Here is a 27,171-nt window from a genome sequence, read left to right as displayed (position 1 = left end):
TTTAGATTAAGTTGAAAAGAACTGATATCTTGATAAAATATTGAATCTTCTTATCCACGAATATGGAACATATCTCCACTTATTTAGATCTTACTTCTTTGATTACTTTTTATCAGAGTTTTACAGGTTTTCTCACATCGATATTGTTTATCTTGTTAGGTTTATATCTATTTCTTTTCTCAATATTAATGTAAATAGCATTATGTTTTTAATTACAAATTCCAGTTATTTGTTACTGGTATAATGATAAAGCAAATAACTTTTGTATACCAATTTTATATGCTGAACCTTGCTACATTCATTTATTACTTCCAGCAGTCTTTTTGTTATTGTTAATTCTTTCATATTTTCTACTTAGACAATCATGTCATCTGTAAACTAAGTCAGTTTTATCTCTGTCTTCCCAGTCTGTAAGTCTTTTATTTCATGGCTTACTGAATGTTGAATAAGAGTGGTATAAAAGGACATTCCGGCCTTTTTCATGATTTTAGCAGGAAAGTTTCTAGTTTCTCACTATCAGGTATGATGTTATTTGTAGGACTTTTGTAGATGTTCTTTACCAAGTTGAGGGCATTCCCCTTCTATTATAGTAAGCTGAGAGGTTTTTATCATGAACAGGTGTTGGATTTTGTCAAATGCATTTTCTATATCTATTAATATGATTCTATAATTGTTCTTCTTTAGCCCATTAATGTGATGAATTACAATACTTGATATTTGATGTTGAGTAAGTCTTGCAGACCCACTTGGTGGTAGTATATAATTCTGATACATTGTTGGATTCAATTTCATAATATTTTGTTGAGGATTCTGCATCTAAGTTCATGAGAAATATTAGTCTGTAGCTTTCCTTTCCTGCGATGTCTGGCTGGTATTATGGTAATGCTAGCCTCATAGAGTGAGTTACGTAGTATTCTCTCTGCTTCTATTTCCTGGAAAATATTATAGAGAAGTGGTGAAATTTCATCCTTAAATATTAGGTAGAATTTCTTTCAGCTTAATTAGTGTATAACTGCCAAGTTGTCAGATATTTAAAATGAAAAACATAATGACTAAATATAGGTATACACTGCAAAAGGATTCCCGACATCAAGTTAATTAACACAGCTATCATCTCACATATTTACTTTTTTGTTTGTTTGTTTTGGTGAGAACACTGAAGTTCTACTCTCTTAGCAATTATCATTTATACAATAGTGTAATCAACTATAGTCACATTGTTATATACTAGATGCTCAGACTATTCATCTTACAATTGAAAGTTTGTACCCTTTTATCAACCTCTATTTCTTTACCCCCCAGCCCTGGCAATAATGTTTCTACTCTCTGTTTCTATGAGTTCAACTTTTTTTGTTAGATTCCACATATAAATGATACCATGAAGTATTTGTCTATCTGGTTTATTTCATTTTGCATAATGCCTTCTAGGTTCATCCATGTTTTTGCAACTGATCAGGATTTTCTTCTTTTTTTAATGGCTGAATAATATTCCACTGTGTGTATGTGGGGTGGGTGTGGGTGTGTGTGTGTGTGTGTGTGTGTGTGTAACTTAGCTATTCATCCATTAAGAGACACTTAGGTTGTTTCCATATCTTGACTACTTTGATTAATGCTGTAATGAATGTGAAAGTATACATAACTCTTCAAGATATTGATTCCTTTGAATATAGACCCAGAAGTAGAATTGCTGGATCATATGGTAGTTCTATTTTTGATTTTTTGAGGAACCTCCATACTGTTTTCCATAGTGGCTGTACCAGCTTACATTCCCACCAACAGTACACAAGGGCTCCCTTTTCTCCACATCCTTGCCAGCATTTGTTATCTCTTGTGTCTCTTTTTCTTAATAGAAGTATAGTCGATTTACAATGTTAAGTTAGTTTCTGGTGTACAGCAAAGTATAGCTATACATATATTTTATACACACACACATATATATTCTTTTCCATTATGGTTTATTACAAGATTGTGAATATAGTCCCCTGTGCTATACAGTAGAACTTTTTTATCTATTTTATATATAGTAGTTTGTATCTGCTAATCCCAAACTCCTAATTTATCCTTCCCCCATCCCCTTTCCCCCTTAGTAACCATAAGTTTGTTTCCTATGTCTGTGGGTCTACTTCTGTTTTGTAAATAAGTTCATTTGTATCATATTTTGGATTCCACATATAAGTGATATATGGCATTTGCCTTTCTCTGTCCGATTTACTTTATTTACTAGTATGATAATCTCTAGATCCATCCATGTCACTGCAAATGGCATTATTTCGTTCTTTTTTATGGCTGAGTAGTATTCCATTGTATATATATACCACATCTTCTTTAAACATTGATCTGTTGATGGACATTTAGGTTGCTTCCATGACCTGGCTATTGTAAATAGTGCACTATGAACACTGGGGTGCAAGTATATTTTCAAATTAGAATTTTCTCTGGATATATACCCTATCTCTTATCTTTTTGATGATACCACTCTACATGTAAGGTAATATCTCATTGTAGTTTTGATTTGCATTTCCTTAAAGATTTGTGATGTTGAACATCTTTTCATTTACATGTTGCTCATTTGTATGTCTTCTTTGGAAAAATGTCTATTCAGTTCCTCTGCCCATTTTTTAATCAGATTGTTTTTTTGCTATTGAGTTGTATGAGTTCTTTGTGTTTTTTGGATATTAACCCCTTACCAGATATATGATTTGCAAATATTTTCTCCCATTCAATTGGTTGCTTTTTCATTCTGTTGATGGTTTCTTTGCTGTACAGAAAGTTTTTAGTTTGATGAAGTCCCACTTGTTTATTCTTGATTTTATTGCCTTCGCTTTTGGTGTCAACTCCAAAAAATCATCTCCAAGACCAATGTCAAAGAAGTTACCCTCTATGTTTTCTTCTAGGAGTGTTATGGATTCAGTCTTACATTCAAGTCTCTAATCCATTTTGATTTGATTTGTGTCTATGGTATAAGACAGAGATCCAGTTTCATTCTTTTGCATGTGCCTGTCCAGTTTCACCAAACCCACTTATTTAAGAAACTATCCTTTCCTCATTGTATATTCTTGGCCTCTTTGTCATAAATTAATCGACCATATATGTATAGGTTTATTTCTGGGATCTTCAATCTGTTCCATTTATCTATGTGTCTGTTTGTAGGTCAATACCATACTGTCTTCATTACGATAGCTTTATAACATAATTTGAAATCAGGAAGTGTGTTGTTTCCAGCTTTGTTCTTTCTCAAGATTGCTTTGGATTTTCAGAGTCTTTTGTGGTTCCACACAAATTTTAATATTTTTTTTTCAATTTCTGTAAAAAAAAGTACCATTTTGATAGGGATTGCATTGAATCTATAGTTCACTTTGGGTAGCTTGGACATTTTAACAATATCAATTCTTCCAATTAATGAACATTGAATATCTTTCCATTTACTTGTGTCTTGTTCAACTTCTTTCAACTGGGCCTGGTGTTTTCTATTTTCGAAAGCCATTAATTATTGATTCAATTTCTTCAACAGATATAAGGTTATTTAGATTATTACTCCTTGTGTGAGTTTTGGTAAATTGTGTCTCTGAAAAAATTATGTAGGTTGTTAATTTGTGGATATAGAGTTGTTCATAATATGCCCTTATTAATATTTTAATGTCCATGGAATCAGTAGTGATGGACCCTTCTTCATTTATGATATTAGTAATTTGTGTCTTCTGTCTTTTATTATTGGTCAGCCTAACTCAAAGTTTATCAATTTTATTGATCTTTCTAAAAACCCATGTTTAGTTTCATTGGTTTTCTCCTTTGCTTTTCTGTTTTCAATTATTTCTGCTCTAATTTTTCTTTTCTTTTGATTATTTTGGATTTAATTTGCTCTTCTTTCCCTAGTTTCCTAAGGTAGAAGCTTAGATTACTGATCATGAAATTTCTTCTTTTGGAATTTATGCAGTTAATGCTATAAATTTCCCTATAAGCAGTGCTTTCACTGATGCCACAAGTTTTAGTAAGTTATACTTTATTTTAATTTAGTACTGTTTAATTTCTCTTGAAACTTTTTCTTTGACCCAAGTGTTTTTCTGAAGTGTGCTGGTTAATCTCCAAATATTTGGGGATTTTCTAGCTATCTTTCTGTTATTTATTTCCAGGGTTTAATTCCATTTGGTCTGAGAGCAAGCTTTATATGATTTTTATTCTTTAAAATTTTTTAAGATGTGCTTTAATACCCCAAACATGGTCTGTCTTGGTGAATGTTCTTATGAGCTTGAGAAGAATATGTATTACTCTGTTGTTAGATGAAGTATTCTATAAATGTCAATTCGATCTAGCTGATTGATAGCACCATTCAGTTCAACAATATCCTTACTAATTTTCTGCCTCCTTGATCTGTCAATTACTGATAGAGGGGTTCACTAAGAGATTTTATCAGGAAGAGATGTGGCCTTACATAAAATACCTTTTTAGTATCTTTTTAAATACTCATGCATTTTTTCTCACCTGATCTATTACAGTAGTGAATAATTTTAAACAACTTTCTAATACTAATCATCCTTGCATTCTTAACATTACTTTATCCCTGCTTTCTATGCACTTCTGGATTTTGTTTGATATTTTATTATTTATGATTTTTACATCAATATTTGTCTTTAATTGCTCAGGGATTTTATGGTTTCTGTAGTTTTCTTTTTAAACTTAATTTCAGCTACTATATTTTTTTCCATAGTTTTAACACCTTTATTAAATCTAATAACTTTCATAAAGAGCCTGGCACACCTGAGGGAACCATGAGCTTATTAAATATTAGCTAACCTCATTTTATGACCAAATCTCTCTTTTTCTGTTGCTCTAATATTTATTTTATCAATTGCTATTATCTTTTTTAAAACATCTTTATTGGAGTATAATTGCTTTACAATAGTGTGTTAGTTTCTGCTTTACAACAAAGTGAATCAGCTGTACATATACATATATCCCCATATCTCTTCCCTCTTGCATCTCCCTCCCACCCTCCCTATACCACCCCTCTAGGTGGACACAAAGCTCTGAGTTGATCTCCCTGTGCTATGTGTCTGCTTCCCACTAGCTATCTATTTTACATTTGGTAGTGTACATATGTCCGTGCCACTCTCTCACTTCATCCCAGCTTACCCTTCCCCCTCCCCACGTCCTCAAGTCCATTCTCTACGTCTGCGTCTTTATTCCTGTCCAGCCCCTAGGGTCTTCAGAACTTTTTTTTTTTTTAAGTTTTGAATCATTGTTATGTTGACTTCACAAAAATTAACTGAGATATTTTCCATTTTTCTCTACGGTATGGAGTAGTTTAAATTATACAGAAATTATCTATTTCGTGAAAGCCTGCATGAATTCACTGGTAAAATCATGTGAATCTTCCCCAGTTTTAAGAAGTCTTTAACAACTTTTTCATTTTTTTCATAGTTATGTCAATTTTCTTTATCTTTTCTTTTTTTAATATTTATGTATTTAGTTGGTTGCACTGGGTCTTAGTTGCAGCATGTGGGCTCCTTAGTTGTGGCTCATGGCTCCTTAGTTGTGGCTCACCGGCTCCTTAGTTGCAGCACGCAGGCTCCTTAGTTGTGGCATGCAAACCCTTAGTTGTGGCATGCACCTGGGATCTAGTTCCCTGACCAGGGATTGAACCCGGGCCCCCTGCATTGGGAGTGCCAAGTTTTATCTACTGCACCACCAGGGAGTCCTCTTTATCTTCTTGAATCACCTTTTTAATCACATATTTTCCTATAGATCATTAAATTTATTAGCACAGAGTTATACAAAGTATTCTCGGTATTTCATTTCCTCTGATTATGAATTTCAAGTAATTGTGATTTATTTATTCCTTCCTTTCTTTTTTCTTGTCTCATTCCTTTCCTGCATTCCATGCTTTTATCATTCCTTCCTTCCTTCTAATTAGGCAAAGTAAATGATTATTTTTAAAATTGCAACACATCCTTGCTTGAAGTCTCTCAAAGACTTTAGTAGGATAAAGTCCAAATTATCTATCATTATAAAACAAAGTGCTTCACAATTGATATTTACCTACTTCTCTATGTCATTGCTACCCTTATTCTACACCAGAGAAGTATGATTTTATTTCATTATTTCATCATTTTACATGAAGTTGCCTCACCTAAAAATGTCCCTTACTCCCTCCTCATCCTTTCTCCACCTGGACACTTCCTGCTGGTCCCAAGATACTCCTGCTGGACACCTCCTACTGGGCCTTTTCCAGTAAGTCTTCCCTGAAGGTCTCAGAACTGAGATAAGTACCACTCACCTCTTCTTCTAGACCTGTCAACGTTGATTTCCCTTGGAGCTCAATCCTCACACCTTTTCTCTATCTATATTAAATTCCCAAAAGACAGCCAGCTCCATGGCATAAAATACCATCTTTACACTTATGAATTCTAAATTTTTATGTCCAGCTAAGACTTTATCCTGTCAATTTAATCTCTATGATAAATGACTAATAAATACCTCAAGCTTTATATGTGAAAAATGGAAATCTTGATTCTACTGCCACTCCCCAAAACTTATTTTCTTGCTGTTCCCCATCTTAGTTAATCCAGTTTGCTTAGTTTAAGTATCCTGGAATTATCCTTGACTCCATTCTTTCTCTTATTATCTCATACCTAATCTAGCAATAAAACTTGCCATCTCTATCTTCAAAAATATTTCATACCACTTCAAACCCTACCACTGTAGTCCAAGTGACCATTATCTCTTACCTAGACTACTGCAATGACCTTCAAATTGGATTCTCTTCTTCCACTCTTGCTGACCTATAGTATATTTTCCACAAAGCAACTAGGGTTACCCATCATAAATCAGGTTACCACCACCATTTCTAATCTTCTAATGACCTCATATTTCATTTCAAAATAAAATAGAAAGCATTTACTGGGGCCTACAAGTCCAGAAATCATATGACTCCTGACGATCTTGTCTCTTACCACCCTTACCAATGATAAATACTTCACGGCCAGACTGACCCCCTTGCATACTGATCACCTTGAATACACCAATACCTTCTACCATATTGTTACCTCTGACTGGACTGCTTATCTATCAGAAATCCAAGTGATTCAATTTCTTATTTCATTCAGGTCATTTATTTTTCTTCCTAGCTCTTACCACTACCTCACATTATATTAAATTTTTTGTTTCTGTATCATCTATCACCCTCACGAGAATATATGCTGTGTAAAGTCAGGAGACTGGTTTATTGCCTGGTATGTAGCAGATGCTTTATAAAAACTTGGAGAATCAGTGAGAGATTTAATGTATTTATTACATTATTCCAGCATTTTTTGCACAGTTCTTTATAGAACTTACAGTGTCTGTCTTCCCCGTAGATTATAGACTCTAAATCCAAGGACTAAGTATTTTCTCTTCCATATTTTATAGTAGGTACACAAGCAATATTTGTGATGGGGTAAATTAATAAATACCTTCATTCTATTTTGTAAGTGAGGGAATTCTTATAAACAAGGAAAGCTAAGGATACCAGCTTGATTAGGTCACATATGGTAGAAACAAGAAGGAACTCTGCAAGAAAATACCTTGAAGACCTTCTGATTGTTTTTGCCCCTTTTTCAGCATTAAGGTTTCCATCTGCAAGTGAAAGTTTTCTGGAAACAGTAGCTTAGGAAAATACACAATATGTAGCTGTTATAATTGCCATGTTTATACTGAGTTCTGGGTTAGTTGGTCTGAAACAGTCCTGGTAAAAATAAACTTTCAATGTGTTTTAAGCAATCAGTGTTTCCAATAAGCACTGTCAACATGACCTTTAGTGGTCTCCAGAACTTCTCCTTTACTAAGTATTTAACTAGCTGTTCAACCTCTATGGCTTCCTGTCTGCCTTTAATTTTCCCTCAGCAATTTTAATGCTGGAACAACAAAATACACAAGCCACCCTTTGGGAGGATTTCTGACCATAATTTGAAAAGCCCTTGAAATAAGAAAATTGAGATGGATTAGGGGAAGAATAGCAGTACATATTACATATTCCCCATAGGATAAACAAGTATAAATGAACATCATATTCTAACTCTCTAAATCCTATTTCCTACTGAACACTTAATTATAAGCGTCTCCCTCATTTTCTTTCCTAGAGAAATTTTGGCTTCCACATGTAGAAATCATGTAGAAATATTTTTGATAAAATTATTACCCATGCTCCATAATAATGCTAATATTAAGAGTACTTATAATTCCTTTAAACTATCTAAGGAAGGTCATCCTGAAATTCTTAAAGCTCTTGTCATATTTTCATACTAATAATTGGGGCCTCTTTATGAAATAAGTCTTTCCCTCAGTAAAATTGTATCAGTATTACTACAAGGAGACATCACTGAAAAGTTTACAAGTAAAGATACCAACATAATATCATGCATAATTAATTCTGTTGTAAGTAATTTTATAGGGAGTTTTAAACAACCCATGGTCACATCATGAATGTGTAACTCATCTAGCAACTAACCTAATCATAAACAAAGAATATCTTGTTGTTACACATCTCACTTTTTCCATTTTTTCAGCTTCACTGAGGTACAGTTGAAAACAAAATTATAAGACATTTAAAATACATATTGTGGTGATTTGATATACAAATATATTGTGAAAGGATTTCTTTTCTATCATCTAGTTATTTAACACATTCATCACCTGACATATTTATCTTTTTTTTTTTTAGTAAGAACATTTAAGTTCTATCCTCTTAGCAAATATTATACAATACGGTATTATCAACTATAGAAACCATGTTTTACATTAGATCCTCAGACCTTATTCCTCTTATAGCTGAAAGTCTGTACCCCTTTTACCAACTTCTCTCTTTTGCCAAACTCACTCTCCCAGTTCCTGGCAACCACTTTTCTACTCTCTGTTTCTATGAGTTTGAATTTTTTTAGGATTCAAATGGCAGGATTTCCTCATTTTACATGACTGTATAATATTCATATATACATCTATATACACACATACACACATATATATGGATATATATATGGAGAATATGTATGTAACATTTTCTTTATCCATTTATCTGTTGATGGATACTTAGGTTGTTTCCATATCTTGGCTATTACGATTAATTCTGTAGTGAACATGGAAGTATACATAACTCTTCAAGATAATGATTTCGATTCCTTTTAATACACACTCAGAAGCAGAATTGCCATATCACACAGCAGTTCTATTTTTAATTTCTTGAAGAAGCTCCATACTGTTTTCCATAGTGGTTGTACCAGCTTACATTCCCACCAACAGTGTACAAGTTTCCCTTTCTCCACATCCTTGCCAGTATATGTTACCTCTTGTATTTTTGATGATAGCCATTCTAACATGTGTTTATCTCAGGTATTATCTCACTGCAGTTTTGACTTGCTTTTATTGAAAAGACTATCCTGTCCTCATTGTATATTCTTGGCCTCTTTGTCATAAATTAATTGACAATATATGCATGGATTTAATACTGGGTTCTCCAATCTGTTCCACTGATCTATGTATCTGTCTGTATGCCAATACCATACCGTTTTGATTACTATAGCTTTATAATATAATTTGAAATCAGGAAGTGTGATGCTTCTAGCTTTGTTCTTCTCTCTCAAGATTACATTGGCCAGGATCATTCATATTTTTTTTCTTGGAACAGAAAAAGCAGATCATACCAACAATTTTTATATGTCTTAAAATATAATAAGCAATATGAATCAAATTGGATTTCTTCTGTTAAATCCATTCTCAAGGGAAGGTACCAATAAATAGGCAAAGAGAACAAAATGATCAAAAAAAGGAGATACCATAAACATAAATCATGATTTCAACTCTACCACTTCATATCTATTAACAACTTCTAGATTTCAAAAGGGTGACATAGATTTGTTTCAGAACTAAAATAATCAAACAATAACAAACTCCCAAAGCATACATGTTGGCCATTATGTCAGAATCTACCATTTTAGTTTAAGATATTGCCCTGCTTAATATTTATTTAAAGCTCACATGGCAATATAAATGAGTTTCCTAAGGCTCTTTACTCTCCAGAAACTCATCTACCATCAAGTCTTCTTTTGCTCTATAAGAGCGTCATTTTTTCATTTAATCCAACACTGCATCAAAACTAGTCCTGTGGCCTTGTAAGATGATTATAAAATTGCTAACTACAATAGCAAGGGACAGAAATTCCACAATGAAATGTAAAGTTAAAAGAAAAAAAAACTGGACCCAGGACACAGAAAAGAAAGGATAGCTAAATTAAAATTTTTAAATTGCTGTTGATTTCAGCTGCAACCACTCTAACCACTCTTTTCTAGACCATATTTAAAAATACTTGCCTGTCAGGTGGTCAACTGAGGAAACAGTCATTTTCATGAATGAAATATAAGGAAGATTTAGTGGACACAGCTGTAGACCATTTTTAGTTTAAACACCCCAAAATTAGCACTGAAATTTGTTTTTCTAAGGAAATCATAATCAAATCCTTTTTCTAAGGAAGACCATATATGACTTATGGGAGAAACAAAGTCATGTTAGGTAGAATGCCCCAGCACACCAGACGCACTTCTACAGTAATGTAGGGCTTTCTCACCTTAAAAGTCGTGGTGCCATACAGTTTGGTGGTGTGGACTGTCTCTGGAAGCACATTAGTGATATTGGTGATGAATTCTTCCAAGTACTTACAGGATTTCTCCAAGTGTGTTGTATTGATAATAATCTGGACAAGCTGGAAAATAACAAGAACATGTAAGAGTAATTTGACTATTCACCCTACGATGAGTGGCTCAGTATGAATCTGATGGTACAACAAAAACAAAAGACATAATGGCAGAGGCCATCTGTATTCTATAAAAAGTTAATGTTAGAGCACAGGCTTAGGTATCACTTCCTCTGTGAAGACTTCTCTGACTTCCCAAAGCAACTTGTATTTCCCCCTAATATAGGGGGAACAATAGGAGCAAGTGTCACTATTTTAAACTTGTCTTCTTCTGTTCAAAATAAAGACTAAACTAAGATCAAAAACTGAGAGTGTTTAGCATAGTACCTGGCAATAAATAATTGCCAAATGCATGAAATAAATGAACTCCAATTAAAAGAACAAGAATGACTGAAATGTCAAGAAGTTTCAAAATTAGGCATGATGAACAAAGGAATGTTGGAACAGGTTGCAGTATATTAACAAACTACATTAGTTTGTGAAAGAAAAAAACATGAGCACTGAAGTCAAAGAAACCAGGGAGCAAATACTTATAAAATTATTGATATTGAGAAAGTTACTTAACTTCTCTAAGCCTCTTTCTTTAACTGTAAAATGTTAATAATAATTTCTAAATCACAGACTTATTATGAAAATTAAATATTCTTTAGTTAATACTATTTTCCTTTTCTTACAGAGTAGATCCTTAAACAAGGCAGTACTGGTAAGATAAAAACTCATCTATAAATTACTTTGAGAGGAGGATAAGGAAGAATACTACTGTCTGTATAGAATTAAAGTCTATAAAGCACTGCACAATTCATTTTCTTAGATCACCTCCCAGCAACCAGAAGAAGTAAGTTAAGTGGGCATAATTATTACTTCCATTCTACTATAAGAGAAAAAAGAAAAAATGAACTGATTTACTCTAGATCATGTAACATTAAAACTGGGATTCAAATCCAAGTAATCAACCTTCAAGTTATGGAGCTCTTTCAGATTTGACGGAGAAATTAAACCCTTTACAGACAAGCAAAAGTTAAGAGAATTCAGCACCACCAAACCAGCTTTACAACAAATGCTAAAGGAACTTCTCTAGGCAGGAAACAAAAGAGAAGGAAAAGACCTACAAAAACAAACCCCAAACAACTAAGAAAATGGTAGTAGGAACACACATATCGATAATTACCTTAAATGTAAATGGATTAAATGCTCCAACCAAAAGACATAGACTGGCTGAATGGATACAAAAACAAAACCTATACATATGCTGTCTGCAAGAGACCCACTTCAGACCTAGGGACATATACAGACTGAAAGGGAAGGGATGGAAAAAGATATTCCATGCAAATGGAAATCAAAAGAAGCTGGAGTAGCAATTCTCATATCAAACAAAAGAGACTTTAAAATAAATACTATTACAAGAGACAAAGAAGGACACTACAAAATGATCAAGGTATCAATACAAGAAGAAGATATAACAATTGTAAATATTAATGAACCCAGCATAGGAGCACCTCAATACATAAGGCAAATGCTAACAGCCATAAAAGGGAAATCAACAGTAACACAGTAATAGCAGGGGGCATTAACACCTCACTGTCACCAATAGACACATCATCCAAAATGAAAATAAATAAGGAAACACAAGCTTTAAATAACATTAAACAAGTTGGACTTAATTGATGCTTATATGACATTCCATCCAAAAACAACAGAATACGCTTTTTTCTCAAGTGCTCATGGAACATTCACCAGGATAGATCATATCTTGGGTCACAAATCAAGCCTTGGTAAATTTAAGAAAATTGAAATCATATCAGGTATCTTTTGCGACCACAGCACTATGAGACTGGATATCAATTACAGGAAAAAATATGTAAAGAATACAAACACAGGGAGGCTAGACAATACACTATTTAATAACCAAGAGATCACTGAAGAAATAAAAGAGGAAATCAAAATATACCTAGAAACAAATGACAATGAAAATACGACGACCCAAAACCTATGGGATGCAGCAAAAGCAGTTCTAAGAGGGAAGTTTATAGCAATACAATCCTAACACAAAAAACAAGAAACATCAGAAATAAACAAGCTAACCTTACACCTAAAGCAACTACAGTAAGAAGAACAAAAAAGCTCCAAAAGTTAGAAGAAGGAAAGAAATCATAAAGGTCAGATCAGAAATGAAGTAAAAAGACATGAAGGAAACAACAGCAAAGATCAATAAAACTAAAACCTGGTTCTTTGAGAAGATAAACAAAATTGATAAACCATTAGCCAGCCTCATCAACAAAAAAAGGGAGAAGACTCAAATCAATAGAATAAGAAATGAAAAAGAAGAAGTAACAACTGACACTGCAGAAATACAAAGGATCATGAGAGATTACTGCAAGCAACTATAAGCTAATAAAATGGACAATCTGGAAGAAATGGACAAATTCTTAGAAAAGCACAACATTCTAAGACTGAACAAGGAAGAAATAGAAAATATAAACAGACCAATCATAAGCACTGAAATGGAAACTGTGATGAAAAATCTTCCAACAAACAAAAGCCCAGGACCAAATGGCTTCACAGGTGAATTCTACCAAACATTTAGAGAAGAGCTAACACCTATACTTCTCAAATTCTTCCAAAATAGAGCAGAGGGAGGAACACACCAAAACTCATTCTACAGGGCCACCATCACCCTGATACCAAAACCAGACAAAGATGTCACAAAAAAAGAAAATTGCAGGCCAATATCAATGATGAGCATACATGCAAAAATCCTCAACAAAATACTAGGAAACAGAATCCAACAACACATTAAAAGGATCCTACACCATGATCAAGTGGGGTTTATCCCAGGAATTCAAGGATTCTTCAATATACGCAAATTAATTAATGTGATAAAACATATTAACAAACTGAAGGAGAAAAACCATATGATCATCTCAATAGATGCAGAAAAAGCTTTTGACAAAATTCAACACCCATTTATGATAAAAAACTCTCTAGAGAGTGGCATAGAGGGAACCTACCTCAACATAATAAAGACCATATATGACAAGCCCACAGCCAACATCGTTCTGAATGGTGAAAAACTGAAAGCATTTCCTCTAAGAACAGGAACAAGACAAGGTTGCCCACTCTCACCACTCTTATTCAACATAGTTTTGGAAGTTTTAGCCACAGCAATCAGAGAAGAAAAAGAAATAAAAGGAATCTAATTCAGGAAGGAAGTAAAACGTCACTGTTTGCAGATGACATGGTACTATACACAGAGAATCCTAAAGATGCAACCAGAAAACCACTAGAGCTAATGGATGAATTTGGTAGAGTAGCAGGATACGAAATTAATGCACAGAAACCTCTTGCTTTCCTATACACCAATGATGAAAAATCTGAAACAGAAATTAAGGAAACACTGCCATTAACCACTGCAACAAAAAGAATAAAATACCTAGGAATAAACCTACATAAGGAAACAAAAGACCTGCATGCAGAAAAATGTAAAACACTGATGAAAGAAATTAAAGATGATACAAACAGATGGAGAGATATACCATGTTCTTGGATTGGAAGAATCAATATTGTGAAAATGACTCTACTACCCAAAGCAATCTACAGATTCAGTGCAATCCCTATCAAACTACCAATGGCATTTTTCACAGAACTAGAACAAAAAATTTCACAATTTGTATGGAAACACAAAAGACCCCGAATAGCCAAAGCAATCTTGAGAAAGAAAAATCGTGCTGGAGAAATCAGGCTCCCTGAGTTCAGACTACACTACAAAGCTACAGTAATCAAGACAGTATGGTACTGGCACAAAAACAGAAATATAGATCAATGGAACAGGATAGAAAGTCCAGAGAGAACCCCACGCACATATGGTCATCTTATATTTGATAAAGGAGGCAAGAAGATATAATAGAGAAAATACAGCCTCTTCAGAAAGTGGTGCTGGGAAAACCTGACAGCTACGTATAAAAAAATGAAATTAGAACACTTCCTAACACCATACACAAAAATAAACTCAAAATGGATTAAAGACCTAAATGTAAGGACAGACACTATAAAACTCTTAGAGGAAAACACAGGAAGAACACTCTTTGACATAAATCACAGCAAGACCTTTTTAGGTCTACCTCCTAGAGAAATGGATATAAAAACAAAAATAAACAAATAGGACCTAATAAAACTTAAAAGCTTTTGCACAGCAACAGAAACCATAAACAAGACGAAAAGACAACCCTCAGAATAGGAGAAAATATTTGCAAACAAAGCAACTGACAAAGGATTAATCTCCAAAATTTACAAGCAGCTCATGCAGCTCAATATCAAAAAAACAAATAACCCAATCCAAAAACGGGCAGAAGACCTAAATAGACATTTCTCTGAAGAAGATATACAGATGGCCAACAAACAGATGAAAGAATACCCAACATCACTAATCATTAGACAAATGCAAATCAAAACTACAATGAGGTATCACCTCATGCCAGTCAGAATAGCCATCATCAAAAAGTCTACAAACAATAAATGCTGGAGAGGGTGTGGAGAAAAGGGAACCCTCTTGCACTGTTGGTGGGAATGTAAATTGATACAGCCACTATGGAGAACAGTATGGAGGTTCCTTAAACAACTAAAAGTAGAACTACCATATGACCAAGCAATCCCACTCCTGGGCATATCCCTGAGAAAACCATAATTCAAAAAGAGTCATGTACCACAATATTCATTGCAGCATTATTTACAATAGCCAGGACATGGAAGCAATTTAAGTGTCTGTCGACAGATGAATGGATAAAGAAGATGTGGAGATATGTACAATGGACTATTACTCAGCCATAAAAAGAAACGATATTGAGTTATTTGTAGTGAGGTGGATGGACCTAGAGTCTGTCATTCAGAGTCAGTAAGTCAGGAAGAGAAAGACAAATATCATATGCTAACACATATATATGGAATCTAAAATTTTTAAAAATTGGTTCTGATGAACCTAGGTGCAGGACGGGAATAAAGTAGCAGATGTAGAGAACAGACTTGAGGACACAGGGAGGGAGAAGGGTAAGCTGGGACGAAGTGAGAGAGTAGTATTTACATATATACACTACCAAATGTAAAATAGACAGCTCTTGGGAAGCAGCTATATAGCACAGGGAGATCAGCTGGGTGTTTTGTGACCACCTAGCAGGGTGGGATAGGGAGGGTGAGAGGGAGACGCAAGAGGGAGGGGATATGGGGATATATGTATACACATAGCTGATTCACTTTGTTTTACAGCAGAAACTAACACAACATTGTAAAGCAGTTATAATCCAATAAAGCTGTTAAAAAAATAGTTTGAATTTAGAGACTTTGAGTTTTGGACACAAATTCTATCACCTATAAAATTACCCAAAACATCAGCTTTTTAACTTTAGAGATAAAAAAACACCCACCAAAATAAGCAATTCCTCACCTTCTTCCTTTCAACATGTTTCTCCTTCAGAGGAGGACAAAATTTTTAATATTTAAATTTAAAAATTTAAATTGTCTACATTAAATCACTCTTCTTCATGAGTGGGAAGGTGGCTAGTGGCAAGGTTGTCATGATAGGGAAGCCAGAAAAGTAAGAGAGTTAATTTGGGGAACTGAAAATTTTCTATTTTAAAATGAGCATTACCTATAGGGAACACATTCTATCTATCAAAAGAAATCCTAATAATAAGGAGGAATCGTGTCATGTTATAGAAATAAAAAACAGTGGCAGTCAAAGAGAAAATTGTCGTGTTTTGCAGGATATTGGCAGTTAAAAAAAAAAATAAAGAGGCAGCTTCACTGGGTACAGTAGTAATTTCCCATGACTTTTTAAAGATCTGTCAACACAAAAGATCACCATGAATTACATCAATTGGCTGTCAGTCACTTTTGAAATGTTTCATTGCTGAGCATAGAATAGACTATTAAAACACTCTAGGATTACAGTAGATACCATGTCATTTTCAAAGGGAATATTGTCTGTTAATGAGGTCTAAGTGATCTCTACTCCTGAATGACAGCTAACCAAAATCCTTAAAACGGCATTTACAAATGTGAAGCCAGATGCTTTGGGGGTAATTTTGAACTTAAGGGTGAAATGAAGCAATTTCAAGTATCAACTTCCATCAGAGTTTGAGCTCCTTTGATATTTTTAGCCCCTACTTCCCCCTCTCTTACAAAAATATATCACTGTAGCCATCCAAACTGTCCTTATTGTTTCAAGGACATGGAACTAACAATGTATTAAGATATTGGTTATATCTTATATAAAGTGGAGTTCTGTGAAACCTGTCCAGAAGAAAAGAAAACACTATAAAGCAAACAAACACCTCTCACAGCTAAATGATAGAAGTCACTTAGGCTAAAAACCATTAAGAAGCAGAAATTTTTTGTCTCTCCTTCCTAGTATCAGAGAGAATCTAATAAGGAAGGCACAGACTAGACTGTGGAAGTCACTTCTTTTCCAACCCTGCTCCGATTACCACAGCAGAGTCTGAACCATGATCACAGAAGATATTCGTATTTTTGACCAACTCCAGGGAAAAAAAAGACTTCATCTTCTTCAATAGTTCAAAACTAAGCCCTAAATTCCACAAATTTAGGTGTCCATTCCCAATTATAAATTACTTCTGGGGTATACACATCTACTTGTAATTAGGATCAGTATTATATTGTTTCCCAAATCAGAGAATTTAGTACATTGGAGCTCCAAATAGACTAATCCAAACCAAGAAAATGACTCCTCTCCACACCACCAATGCCTCTCAAATGGTGATTTGCAGGAAGATGAAGAACTAAATAACAGCCTTGGTTCTCATTCACAAAAATAAGCTATCCATAAGACTTCAAGGAATTTTATCTCCATTTCACCCCAGCAAGGGTATAAAAAGCTGTGTCAGCTACTCATTTTATACCCTCTCCAAGGCAAATACATAAACTGCTAAAATACTTGGAACTCCTGGTTGCAAATTCAAAGGTCTAGTACAGAGCTCATATTTGAAAAGACTTACGTATAAAATGTTTTAAAATACTAGCAACATCACTGCTGTTAACAATTGGGGATGAAGACAAATGGTATGTGGGAGATATGGTCATCAATCCAGACTATAATAAAAACAAAGGGTGAATACAAATCATTGGTCATTTATTCAGGTCTTCTGGGTCATTATTATAATCATAAAAATATAAGTATTCAAAATGGTGTCACTACCAGGACCTCTAAATTTCTTTAACTTTGCCCTAAGAACCTACCTACCTACTTCTTTTTTTTTCTTTCTTCTCTCTTTCATTAATTAATAACTCCTATGTGCCATGGAACTGGGATAGAGCTGTCCACAGTTATACACAAGACAAAGTCCCTGGCTTCATGGATATTACAGTAAACACATACACATCTAAACATATAGTATGATGGCAGGTGGTAATAAACACTGGAAATAGAAGGGAGGATAAAGAGTTACATGGGGATGTTAGATCTGAGCTATTTTGAGATAGGGTGGTCAAGGAGGACTCCTTAAGGAAATAACATTTGAGTAGGGACTTAAGTGAAGGTATTCTGCTATCATCTGTAATAAATTAATTCTTTTAAATCTAATTTATATTTTAAGACTTTCTATCAATACATTCTTCACAAAGAACCAGAGTATCCTTTGATTCATTGTAAACCTTCCAAATTTAACTAATTCTCTGATATTCTGAGATTAATAAACTAGTGGTTTATTTCCTTTCTCTCCATGATATCATTTTCAAATTAGTCTGGTGAAAAAGCAAAGGTTTAGAAAAAAAGAAATCTTATTTTAAAACTTACTTCAAATCTTTTTTTTTAAAATTATAGTTGATATACAATGTTGTATTAGTTTCAGGTGTACAGCAAAGTGATTAAGTTATACATACTTATATATATATTTTCAGATTCTTTTCCCATATATTGATAGGTTATTACAGAGTATTGAGTAGAGTTCCCTGTGCTATATAGCAGGTCCTTGTTGATTATCTATTCTTTATATAGTAGTGTGTATACGTTAACCCCAATCTCCTAATTTATCCCTCCCCCTCAACTTTCCCCTCTGGTAACCATAAGTTTCTAAGTCTGTGAGTCTATTTCTATTTTGTAAGTAAGTTCATTTGATTCATTTTTTAGATTCCACATATAAGTGATATCATATGATATTTGCCTTTGTCTGACTTCCTTCACATAGTAGGATAATCACTAGGTCCATCCTTGTTGCTGCAAATGGCATGATTTCATTCTTTTTATGGCTGAGTAATATCCCATTGTATAAATATACCACATCTTCTTTATCCATTCATCTGTTGATGGACATCTAGTTTGCTTCCATGTCTGGGCTATTGTAAATAGTGCTGCTATAAACACTGGGGTGCACGTATCTTTTCAAAGTATGGTTTTCTCTGGATGTATGTCCAGGAGTGGGATTGCAGGATCATATGGTAGCTCTATTTTTAGTTTTTTAAGGAACCTCCATACTGTTCTCCATAGTGCTGTACCAATTTATATTCCCACCAACGGTGTAGGAGGGTTCCTTTTTCTCCACATTCTCTCCAGCATTGATTAATTGTAGACTTTTTGATCTTATTTTTTATTGTGGTACGCGGGCCTCTCACTGTTGTGGCCTCTCCCATTGCGGAGCACAGGCTCCGGATGCGCAGGCCCAGTGGCCATGGCTCACGAGCCCAGCTGCTCCGCGGCATGTGGGATCCTCCCGGACCGGGGCACGAACCCGTGTCCCTTGCATCGGCAGGCGGACTCTCAACCACTGCGCCACCAGGGAAGCCCATAAATATCATTTTTATGCTCCCAACTTTTTATCTCCCAGCCGAACTGCCTTCTCAAACTCTAAACTCATATATACAACTGTTAACTCAGTATCTCAAACTGTATGTCTAATAAACACTACAAATTGAATATGTCCAAAACCAAATTCCCAATCTTCCTCCACCCCAAATTTAGCTCTAATTGAAGATTTTGCCATCATAGCACATGGTATATGCAGCCTTCTAGTTGATCAGATAAAAAAAATTGGGGGGTTATCTTCAATTCCTCACTTTCTTGCTTCCTTTCCTTTTAACCATCAGGAAACTATGCTGGCTCTACAGTCCAAATAGGACCACTTGTCACCACCTCTATCACCCAAGTTTCCATCAAGTCTTGCTGGATTACTGTCATAGCTTCCTAACTGGTCTCCCTGCTTATACCCTACAGTTTATTCTCAATACCTCAGTCAATGTGATCCTTTTTGAATATGTCAGATGATGCCACTAATCAAATGCTGCCATGGCTCCCACTTCATACAAAATAAAAGCCAAACTCTTTATAATGGCCTACCATGAACCCCTGGTACCTCTCTGATCTAATCTGTTTCTCTTCCCCTTACTCACTCAATTCCAGCTACCCCAGCTTCCTTATTATTCCCTAAACTTGCCAATAACTTAACTACCTTCAGACCTTTGCTCTAGTTCTAACTTCTGTCAAAAATGCTCTTTTCCCTTCAATAATAACTTACTGTCAAGATGTTGCTCTTTTTAATAAGACCAACCTTGAACCTCCACCAGATTCCTGATTTCCTTAACCCAGGTTCTTTCTCTTTCTCCACAGCATTCACGACCTTTTATCATACTAGATGATTTACTTATTTATTTTCTGTACCATTTATTACCTGTTTTCTGCCACTAGAATATAAGCAAGAATCTCTTTTGTTGATGTTCTTGTTGTTTACTTATTTATTCTTAAGACTTAGATCAGTACCTGTCACATAGTAGGCACTCAATAAATATTGTAAAGTTAATTAACAGGACACCTTGTTCTAATCTTCTGACTTCTCTTATTTGAAAAACTCCATTTCTATACTAGCCCTAACAACCACTGTTTACCTGCCCAGATCTCTTTCTTAGTAATAGGCAATATGCACTGAGTATTTACTGTGAACCAGGCACTATTCTAAGCACTTTACAAGTTCATTTAATCTTCACAGCAATCCTATGAAATACATGCTACTATTGTCCCCATTTTACACATAAAGACAAGCAATCTGCCCAAGAACACATTTGTTAAGGGGAGAACCAGAACTGGAACCTGGGCAGTCTGCTTTAGAACATATACTCTTGACTGACCTTCTTCTCACAGACTTGGAAGAAGCAGCCCTAGGAAAACAGCTGTGTCTGCTGACTGAACTAGAGATCATCACTTAGGGTCTGAGAATACAAGGCATTCAAGTTACAGTAGGTGGTAGAACTGAAAGGTAATGCAGAGTTGGCTTAACATGGGGAAGTAAAGAAGCCATGAGAAAAGCATGAAAGCCAGTATATAGAGAGAAAGAGATAAAAGAATAGAGCATATGGACAGAAAAAATAAGAGATAAGATACCATATAACCTCAAATCAAGACAGGCAGAAAGACATTAGCTTATACAAACTTTTAAATACTAAAAGAATTGTTTATCTGGTAACCAGAAATAGGATTCTGTGAGTTTTGAGTGCTTATAATACTTTTATCATTTGAGTGGATATCTGCTCCCTGTTACAAAATCACCTCTAACTAGAACAATTTCAATGTTACTATGGACCTCCTGTAAATATCTCTATCTTTGTTATGACAGAATAATTAAATCAATATGGAAAGTAGTACACTATAGTAAAAGTGAGTAAGTTTGGGGAAAAAAATAACCTGAACTTAGGTCTCATTTCTATCATTTTGCTAGCTTGGGCGTTCTCCTTGAACTTTAATTACACCTTCTATAAAATGGAAATAATAACACATGCCCAGCCTGCTTCAAATGTTATTGTAATAAATAAGGTGATTATCTGTGAATGGACACTGAAGAATATAAATTGTTACACAAACACTGCCCATTACTGATGATGATTCCAGATGTGAAATCACTTTAGTTACCTATAAAGAAGGATATAATGTCCTCCCTTTCATAAAAGGTGAATAATAGAGTTAGTCAAAGATTTACTGGTTGGTGATGAAAAAAATCACTGGTTTTGTACGTGTCTATACAGGTACACACCACCATCATAGCCAAAATAAATAAACTTGTGTGGATGTTCCTTCATTCATATGTAAAAATTTTGATAACAAAAGTATTTTTGCCGAAACAGCTCCAATGACTTAGGAATAACATTTAGCATTCACTGAAATTATGTCAAGAACTATGATACAGTACTTCTTGATAAGCTCCTACTGCTTCTTCCTATTGTTACTTGATCTGTACAGTGCCTTTGAAATGGACAATGGAGTCAGGAAAACTGAAGAACTGAGGAGTTAGGTCTTCTTTTAAGATGCTACAGTAAAACAATGGCATAGTCACATCTAAATTCCAGAGTCTTCTGTGTCCAAAGCTGTTTCTATCACACCATGTTCCTGCTATGCTACTTGTTTAAAACAGATTTATTTTTGTACACCTGAAACTAACACAATATTGTAAATCAACTATACTTAAACAAAAATAAATTAATTAAATAAAATGGCTTTTAAGAGATTGATAAATCAAATGGCCTAAGAAGAATTATATCAAGAGTTTTAATGTAGAGGTAGTTCACAAAATAAATTTTCTGTCCTACTTGGGATTCAGAAAAGGAGAAGAGAATAATCTACAAAAGCATAAGAACCTCCAAATTTTCAATCCAACTTTGCTTTTCTGTAGCATTCCTGATTACAAAAGAAGTTAGCCTATTCTCAGACACATAATGGCAATGCTTAATATTTCTATACCAGGCAAGAGAAACGAAGCTCTGCAAAATGAGGGGATTGTCCAAATAATGTCGAATGTGACTTTAAATTGTAAAAAAAAAAGTTGGTTATAAGTAGAATTCAATCACTGCCAATGTCCCATATTATAATACAGTATTTAACAGTGTTTTTAAATCTTAACACAGGAAAAGAAACAATCATTCCAAAATCAGAAGTAGATGTTCACCTGTCTTCCAGCTGTACTCATCTATGGGTCAGTATCGTTAACTACTTACTGACATTCATCCTTGATAATGTATATCTGAAAATGTCAATTTTTCCTAGACCAACTGACTTTGAAACTATACCACCTCTAAAAACAGATGACCAACAGCCCTTCCCTTCATCTGTGAAGAAAATTCCTCCAAGCTCTCTCACACTTGGCACTCTAATTTCCATAAAATGAGAGGTTGAGGCTCCCAAACAAACCTGGGTTTCTAAGAGAAGAGAAACGTCGCATCTTTCTAAGTTTTAGGACTTAAGCCAATACGTCAAATCTTCAGTTTGCCAAGATACTGTTCTCAACCTATGTACAATAACCCTCCACCCTTTGTGAGATTGTGTAAGCTTCCACAGAAATGTAATGACTGCCTTTCTCTCACATTTCCTCAATCCCAAATCCCCAGACTTACATGCTAATAAAGAGTAATTTACCACTCATACATGTGATGTATCTCAAAAACAAAATCTAACGCTAACCAGTGACTATGAATGCCAATATCCCTGGCATCAATGACTTACGTAGGCAAAATGTGATTTCATGCTGTATGTTGTATTTGAACTGCCATTATTTTAAATAGGACACTGATGTTGACTCTATTCTCCAACTAACAATTTTTTTATATAATCAATGGCAAATAATACAAATTTAATCCAACAACCTCAGAAAGGAGAACCAGTTAAACTAGAGAAGACAATGAGAGAGAGAAAAAAAGTGACTTTTCCAAAAAATAATGGATTTCTCCAAGGCACTGAATGAAAAACACAAGGAATTTATTTTGCACTTTCACCGTGAGTCCATCAGAAAGAACATGATAGAGCACATAGAAAATTATAATTAATTCACACACAAGCCCCAGAGCTTAGGACATCTGTTCACAAATTGCCTTGCTGCCTCCAATAAGAGCAGCTTTACCTCAGTAAGTCCAATATTCTTCCTTTTAATGACATTCTGCAGAGAGCTGCTCAGAGTCCTAGTTAGCAACAGGTTTGTAGATTTACGAATCATGTCATCAACTTCAGTTGAACTGAAAAGGAAATGTCAAGAGTCAATCATACCAGGTAGGAAAATTATTTTGCAAACAAACAATGTGCCAGTGGTACTCATGGTAATAATAATAGTGATAATAATGGCAACAAGAAATAACATTTATTGTATATCAGAAATTAGATTCCAAGTATTTTAATGTATCAAAATTCATTTAACCTTCATAATAACCATATGAATTAGTTTTAGTATTATCTCTACAGATGAGGAAATGAAGGTAAAGAGAAGTTAAGTAACTTGCTGAAGGTCACACAGTGAGTAGATAGCAAAAAAGGATTTTAATACAGGCAGTGTAGCTCTAAAGGCTACAGTATTTAAATACTATGCTATACTGCATCTCAGGACAGAGTTCTCTAACATGATTCTGCATTCTGAAACCATGATTTCTCCCATACATTCAAGTTCCTTCGCAGTTAATATTTATAATTTTCAACCTGATCTCTTTGTAGACTTTCTGCACAATTAGCTGATAAAGTCCCTAAAACAAAAAAAATCTCTGCTCTTATGTCATCATCTTTCATATAATGTCTATTTAGCTGTCATTCCAAAATGGATGTTTCAAGCCAATAGTTACTTTTTTTGGACTTTTAAAAAAGTGATTTACAAGATTTTATAATTTTCAAGTGTACAACATAATGAATCAAAAAATTTAAAGATTATACTCCATTTAAAGTTATAAAATATGGGTGATATTCCCTGTACTATATAATACATCCTTGTAACTTATTTGTTTTATACATAGTAGTTTGTACTTCTTAATCCTCTACCTCTATCTTGCCCCTCCTCTCTCCCCTCTCCTCACTGGTAACCACTGACTTTGAAACTAAACCAGTAGTTTAATTCTGCATAAATGTTTTATAACCCTTACTATTCCAAAAATGATCGATAATGACATTTTCTATTCAGTAAAGGAAACTAAACGTAAAAAAAATGATTCCAAAGCTATCTTTATATGCAAAGTTTAAAAAAGAAAACAACAATCTTGCAACCAACAAATGAAATTCTAGACCTATACATCCTTCATAAGCCCCTGAAAGCATCACTCAAGATGGTTTCTATAAAAGATATCCTTTTGAGACAAATATTTCTTCAATAATAAAGTTAGTATTGTAATGATACTTCTTTATCAAGAAATAAATGTAAAGATTTGTGAGCAGTTCTTTTTCAATAATTTATTGCTTGTGAACAATGGTCACAAATTTTATCTCATTGATTTTTTTCTACAGAATAAAATCAGAGGCTTAGTATAGTTCAATTAAAAATCTTAAAATACTAAATATACAGGCTAGCTACATTGTCATGCTATGTGGAGACAAAAATATTAGAAATAAATAAGACTACAGAATGCAAGGAATTCAGTTAGGAAATTCAGTTAGAAAAAACGATACCTCAAAATATTTTTACAGGGTCCATGTAAAGATATATTTAATTGAACAATAACCTCTGGCTTATTGCTACCCTTTCAAAAACTATTACTGAATTTAAAACTTCATTCCAAAAATATATAAGGTGCTGGGCATTGTGTTGATGGAATATTGAAATTACAGTGGTGAAGAAATAGTCATGGTTCCTACATTCATATGTTAAACTCATAATTATATCATATCAATTGTAATATGAGTTATGAATAAGTACAGGCTGCTATAAAAGTGATTAACACAGGTGTCCAAAATAATCTGGTGCCCCGATATTAATCACTCTCCTGGCATCTCTACTTATTACTTATTTCTATTATGCTTTATGAAGATCTAGTAGAAGTTCCATTCTTGGATATGATGTAGAAGATTAAGAAAAACTGTCCCTACCTTCAAAAGCACAAGAAAGCTAGATCTAAGCTAAAAGCTGTATATTCCTTTAATGTTAATGAAGTATAATGAACACAAAAAATGTATAACTGAATTAAATTGCATACTGGGATAAAGCCCTTGAAAGATAAGCAAAGAGTAGCAGCTACTTTCATATCTAAGGCCAATTGCCTAATCTGGGTACACATAGATGAGGGAGTGAAATACTCATAGGCTGAGAGACTCTGGTGGGACAAAAAAAAAAAATCATCCAACCCCTTAACAGTGTGGGCTGCTATTACAGATTGGAATCTTGGAAGAGCCCCCAAACAAAAATAATAGGAGAGAGTTGCACAACAGCTCTTGCCTATAAGAATTCTGTTCCATAAGAAATGGTAGGGGTAGTGCTAGAAATCAGAGAGAAGTCTTGCAAATTTTGAAAGGGATTTAGATTCCAAGGGATTTGCAAATTTTGCAATTTTTGAAAGAGATTTAGATTCCAAATTTTGAAAGGGATTTAGATTCTACTCGAATTCAATCCAAAGGAGAGTAAAAACTAACTAAAGCTGAAACCCAGCCCAACTCAAATCCTGTTAAAATAAAAGATAAGTCCCTGGATAAAAGCTTTGGAATTTCAGAGTCTTAAAGACAAAAAGACTTCTACCATGGCATTTGTAGAATTGAAATCAGAAGTAATTTGAAACTAATAAAAACTGAGACTCACATTCAGTTCACTCAAGTAATGATGAAATCTGAATGATACATCAAGTAGCTAGGAATTGCAGAAGAGGAAGAAATGAGAAAAGAGACATATATAAGGATAAATTGGCAACATCATCTCCAAACCTAATAAAAGATCTCAACCCACAGATCTCAGAAGTTTAACAAAACCCCAACACAATTAATGCAAATAAAACCTCACACAGGAAAATCACAGTTAAATTGCAAAATGCAAAGACAAGGAGGAAACCTTAAAGGCAACCAGAGAAGAAAGGCAATACAGTTAGAGGAACAACAATAAGAATAATGGCTTATTTCTCTTCAGGAACAATGAAAGCAAACAGAGGAATAACATCTTTAAAGTGTGGGGAAAGGGAGGACTGCCAGCCGAGAATTCTACATCTTAAAAAATATATTTTTGAAAACAGATGAAAAAAGATTTTTACACAAACAAAAGCTAAGAAAATCTAAACCAGCAGATATATACTAAAAGAAGAGCTAGAAGAAATTTTTCACACTGAAGGAAAATGATACCAAAGGGTAACACAGATCTGTAAGAAAGAAGGACAAGGCTTGGAAATAGCAAATATGAGGATAAATATAATGAACTACTTTTCTTTCTTGAATTTTAAAATACTATCAAATGTTCAAACAAACAATAACATATTTTAGTGTTTAAAAACAAGTGTATAAGTAAGTATATGCCAACAATATCAGAAAAGGAAGTGAAAAGATAAATTACACTACACTGCTGTAAGATTCTTAAATTACATGTAACTGTGATAAGTTAAGGATACACACTATAATTCCCAGAGCAAACACACAAACAGATAATAAATAAAACTAAAAGTTATACTCCAGTAAGCCAATACGGAAACTAAGTCATAATACTAATAAAACTTAATCGAGAAGCAGGAAGGAAAAAAGGAAAAAAAGGAGC

The 27,171-nt window shown here is 34.1% G+C and overlaps 1 protein-coding gene across 5 annotated transcripts in view; it reads right to left on the bottom strand.

Annotated features, from left to right (window-relative positions):
- The window catches only part of EXOC6B (exocyst complex component 6B), a 712,186-nt gene that overhangs the window by 280,467 nt on the left and 404,548 nt on the right, over positions 1–27,171 (bottom strand). For all 5 annotated transcript variants that reach the window (XM_067704728.1, XM_067704730.1, XM_067704732.1 and 2 more), the window contains 2 exons: positions 23,596–23,707; positions 10,592–10,726 (listed from right to left, as the gene is read on the bottom strand). In XM_067704728.1, the coding sequence (XP_067560829.1) occupies positions 10,592–10,726; positions 23,596–23,707 (247 nt within the window). The remainder of the gene's footprint in view (positions 1–10,591; positions 10,727–23,595; positions 23,708–27,171) is intronic.

This window comes from Pseudorca crassidens, chromosome 14, assembly GCF_039906515.1.
Source record: "Pseudorca crassidens isolate mPseCra1 chromosome 14, mPseCra1.hap1, whole genome shotgun sequence".
NCBI lineage: Eukaryota > Metazoa > Chordata > Mammalia > Artiodactyla > Delphinidae > Pseudorca > Pseudorca crassidens.
Note: the sequence above shows the minus strand (reverse complement) of the source record. Positions and strands in the feature narration are given on the sequence as shown.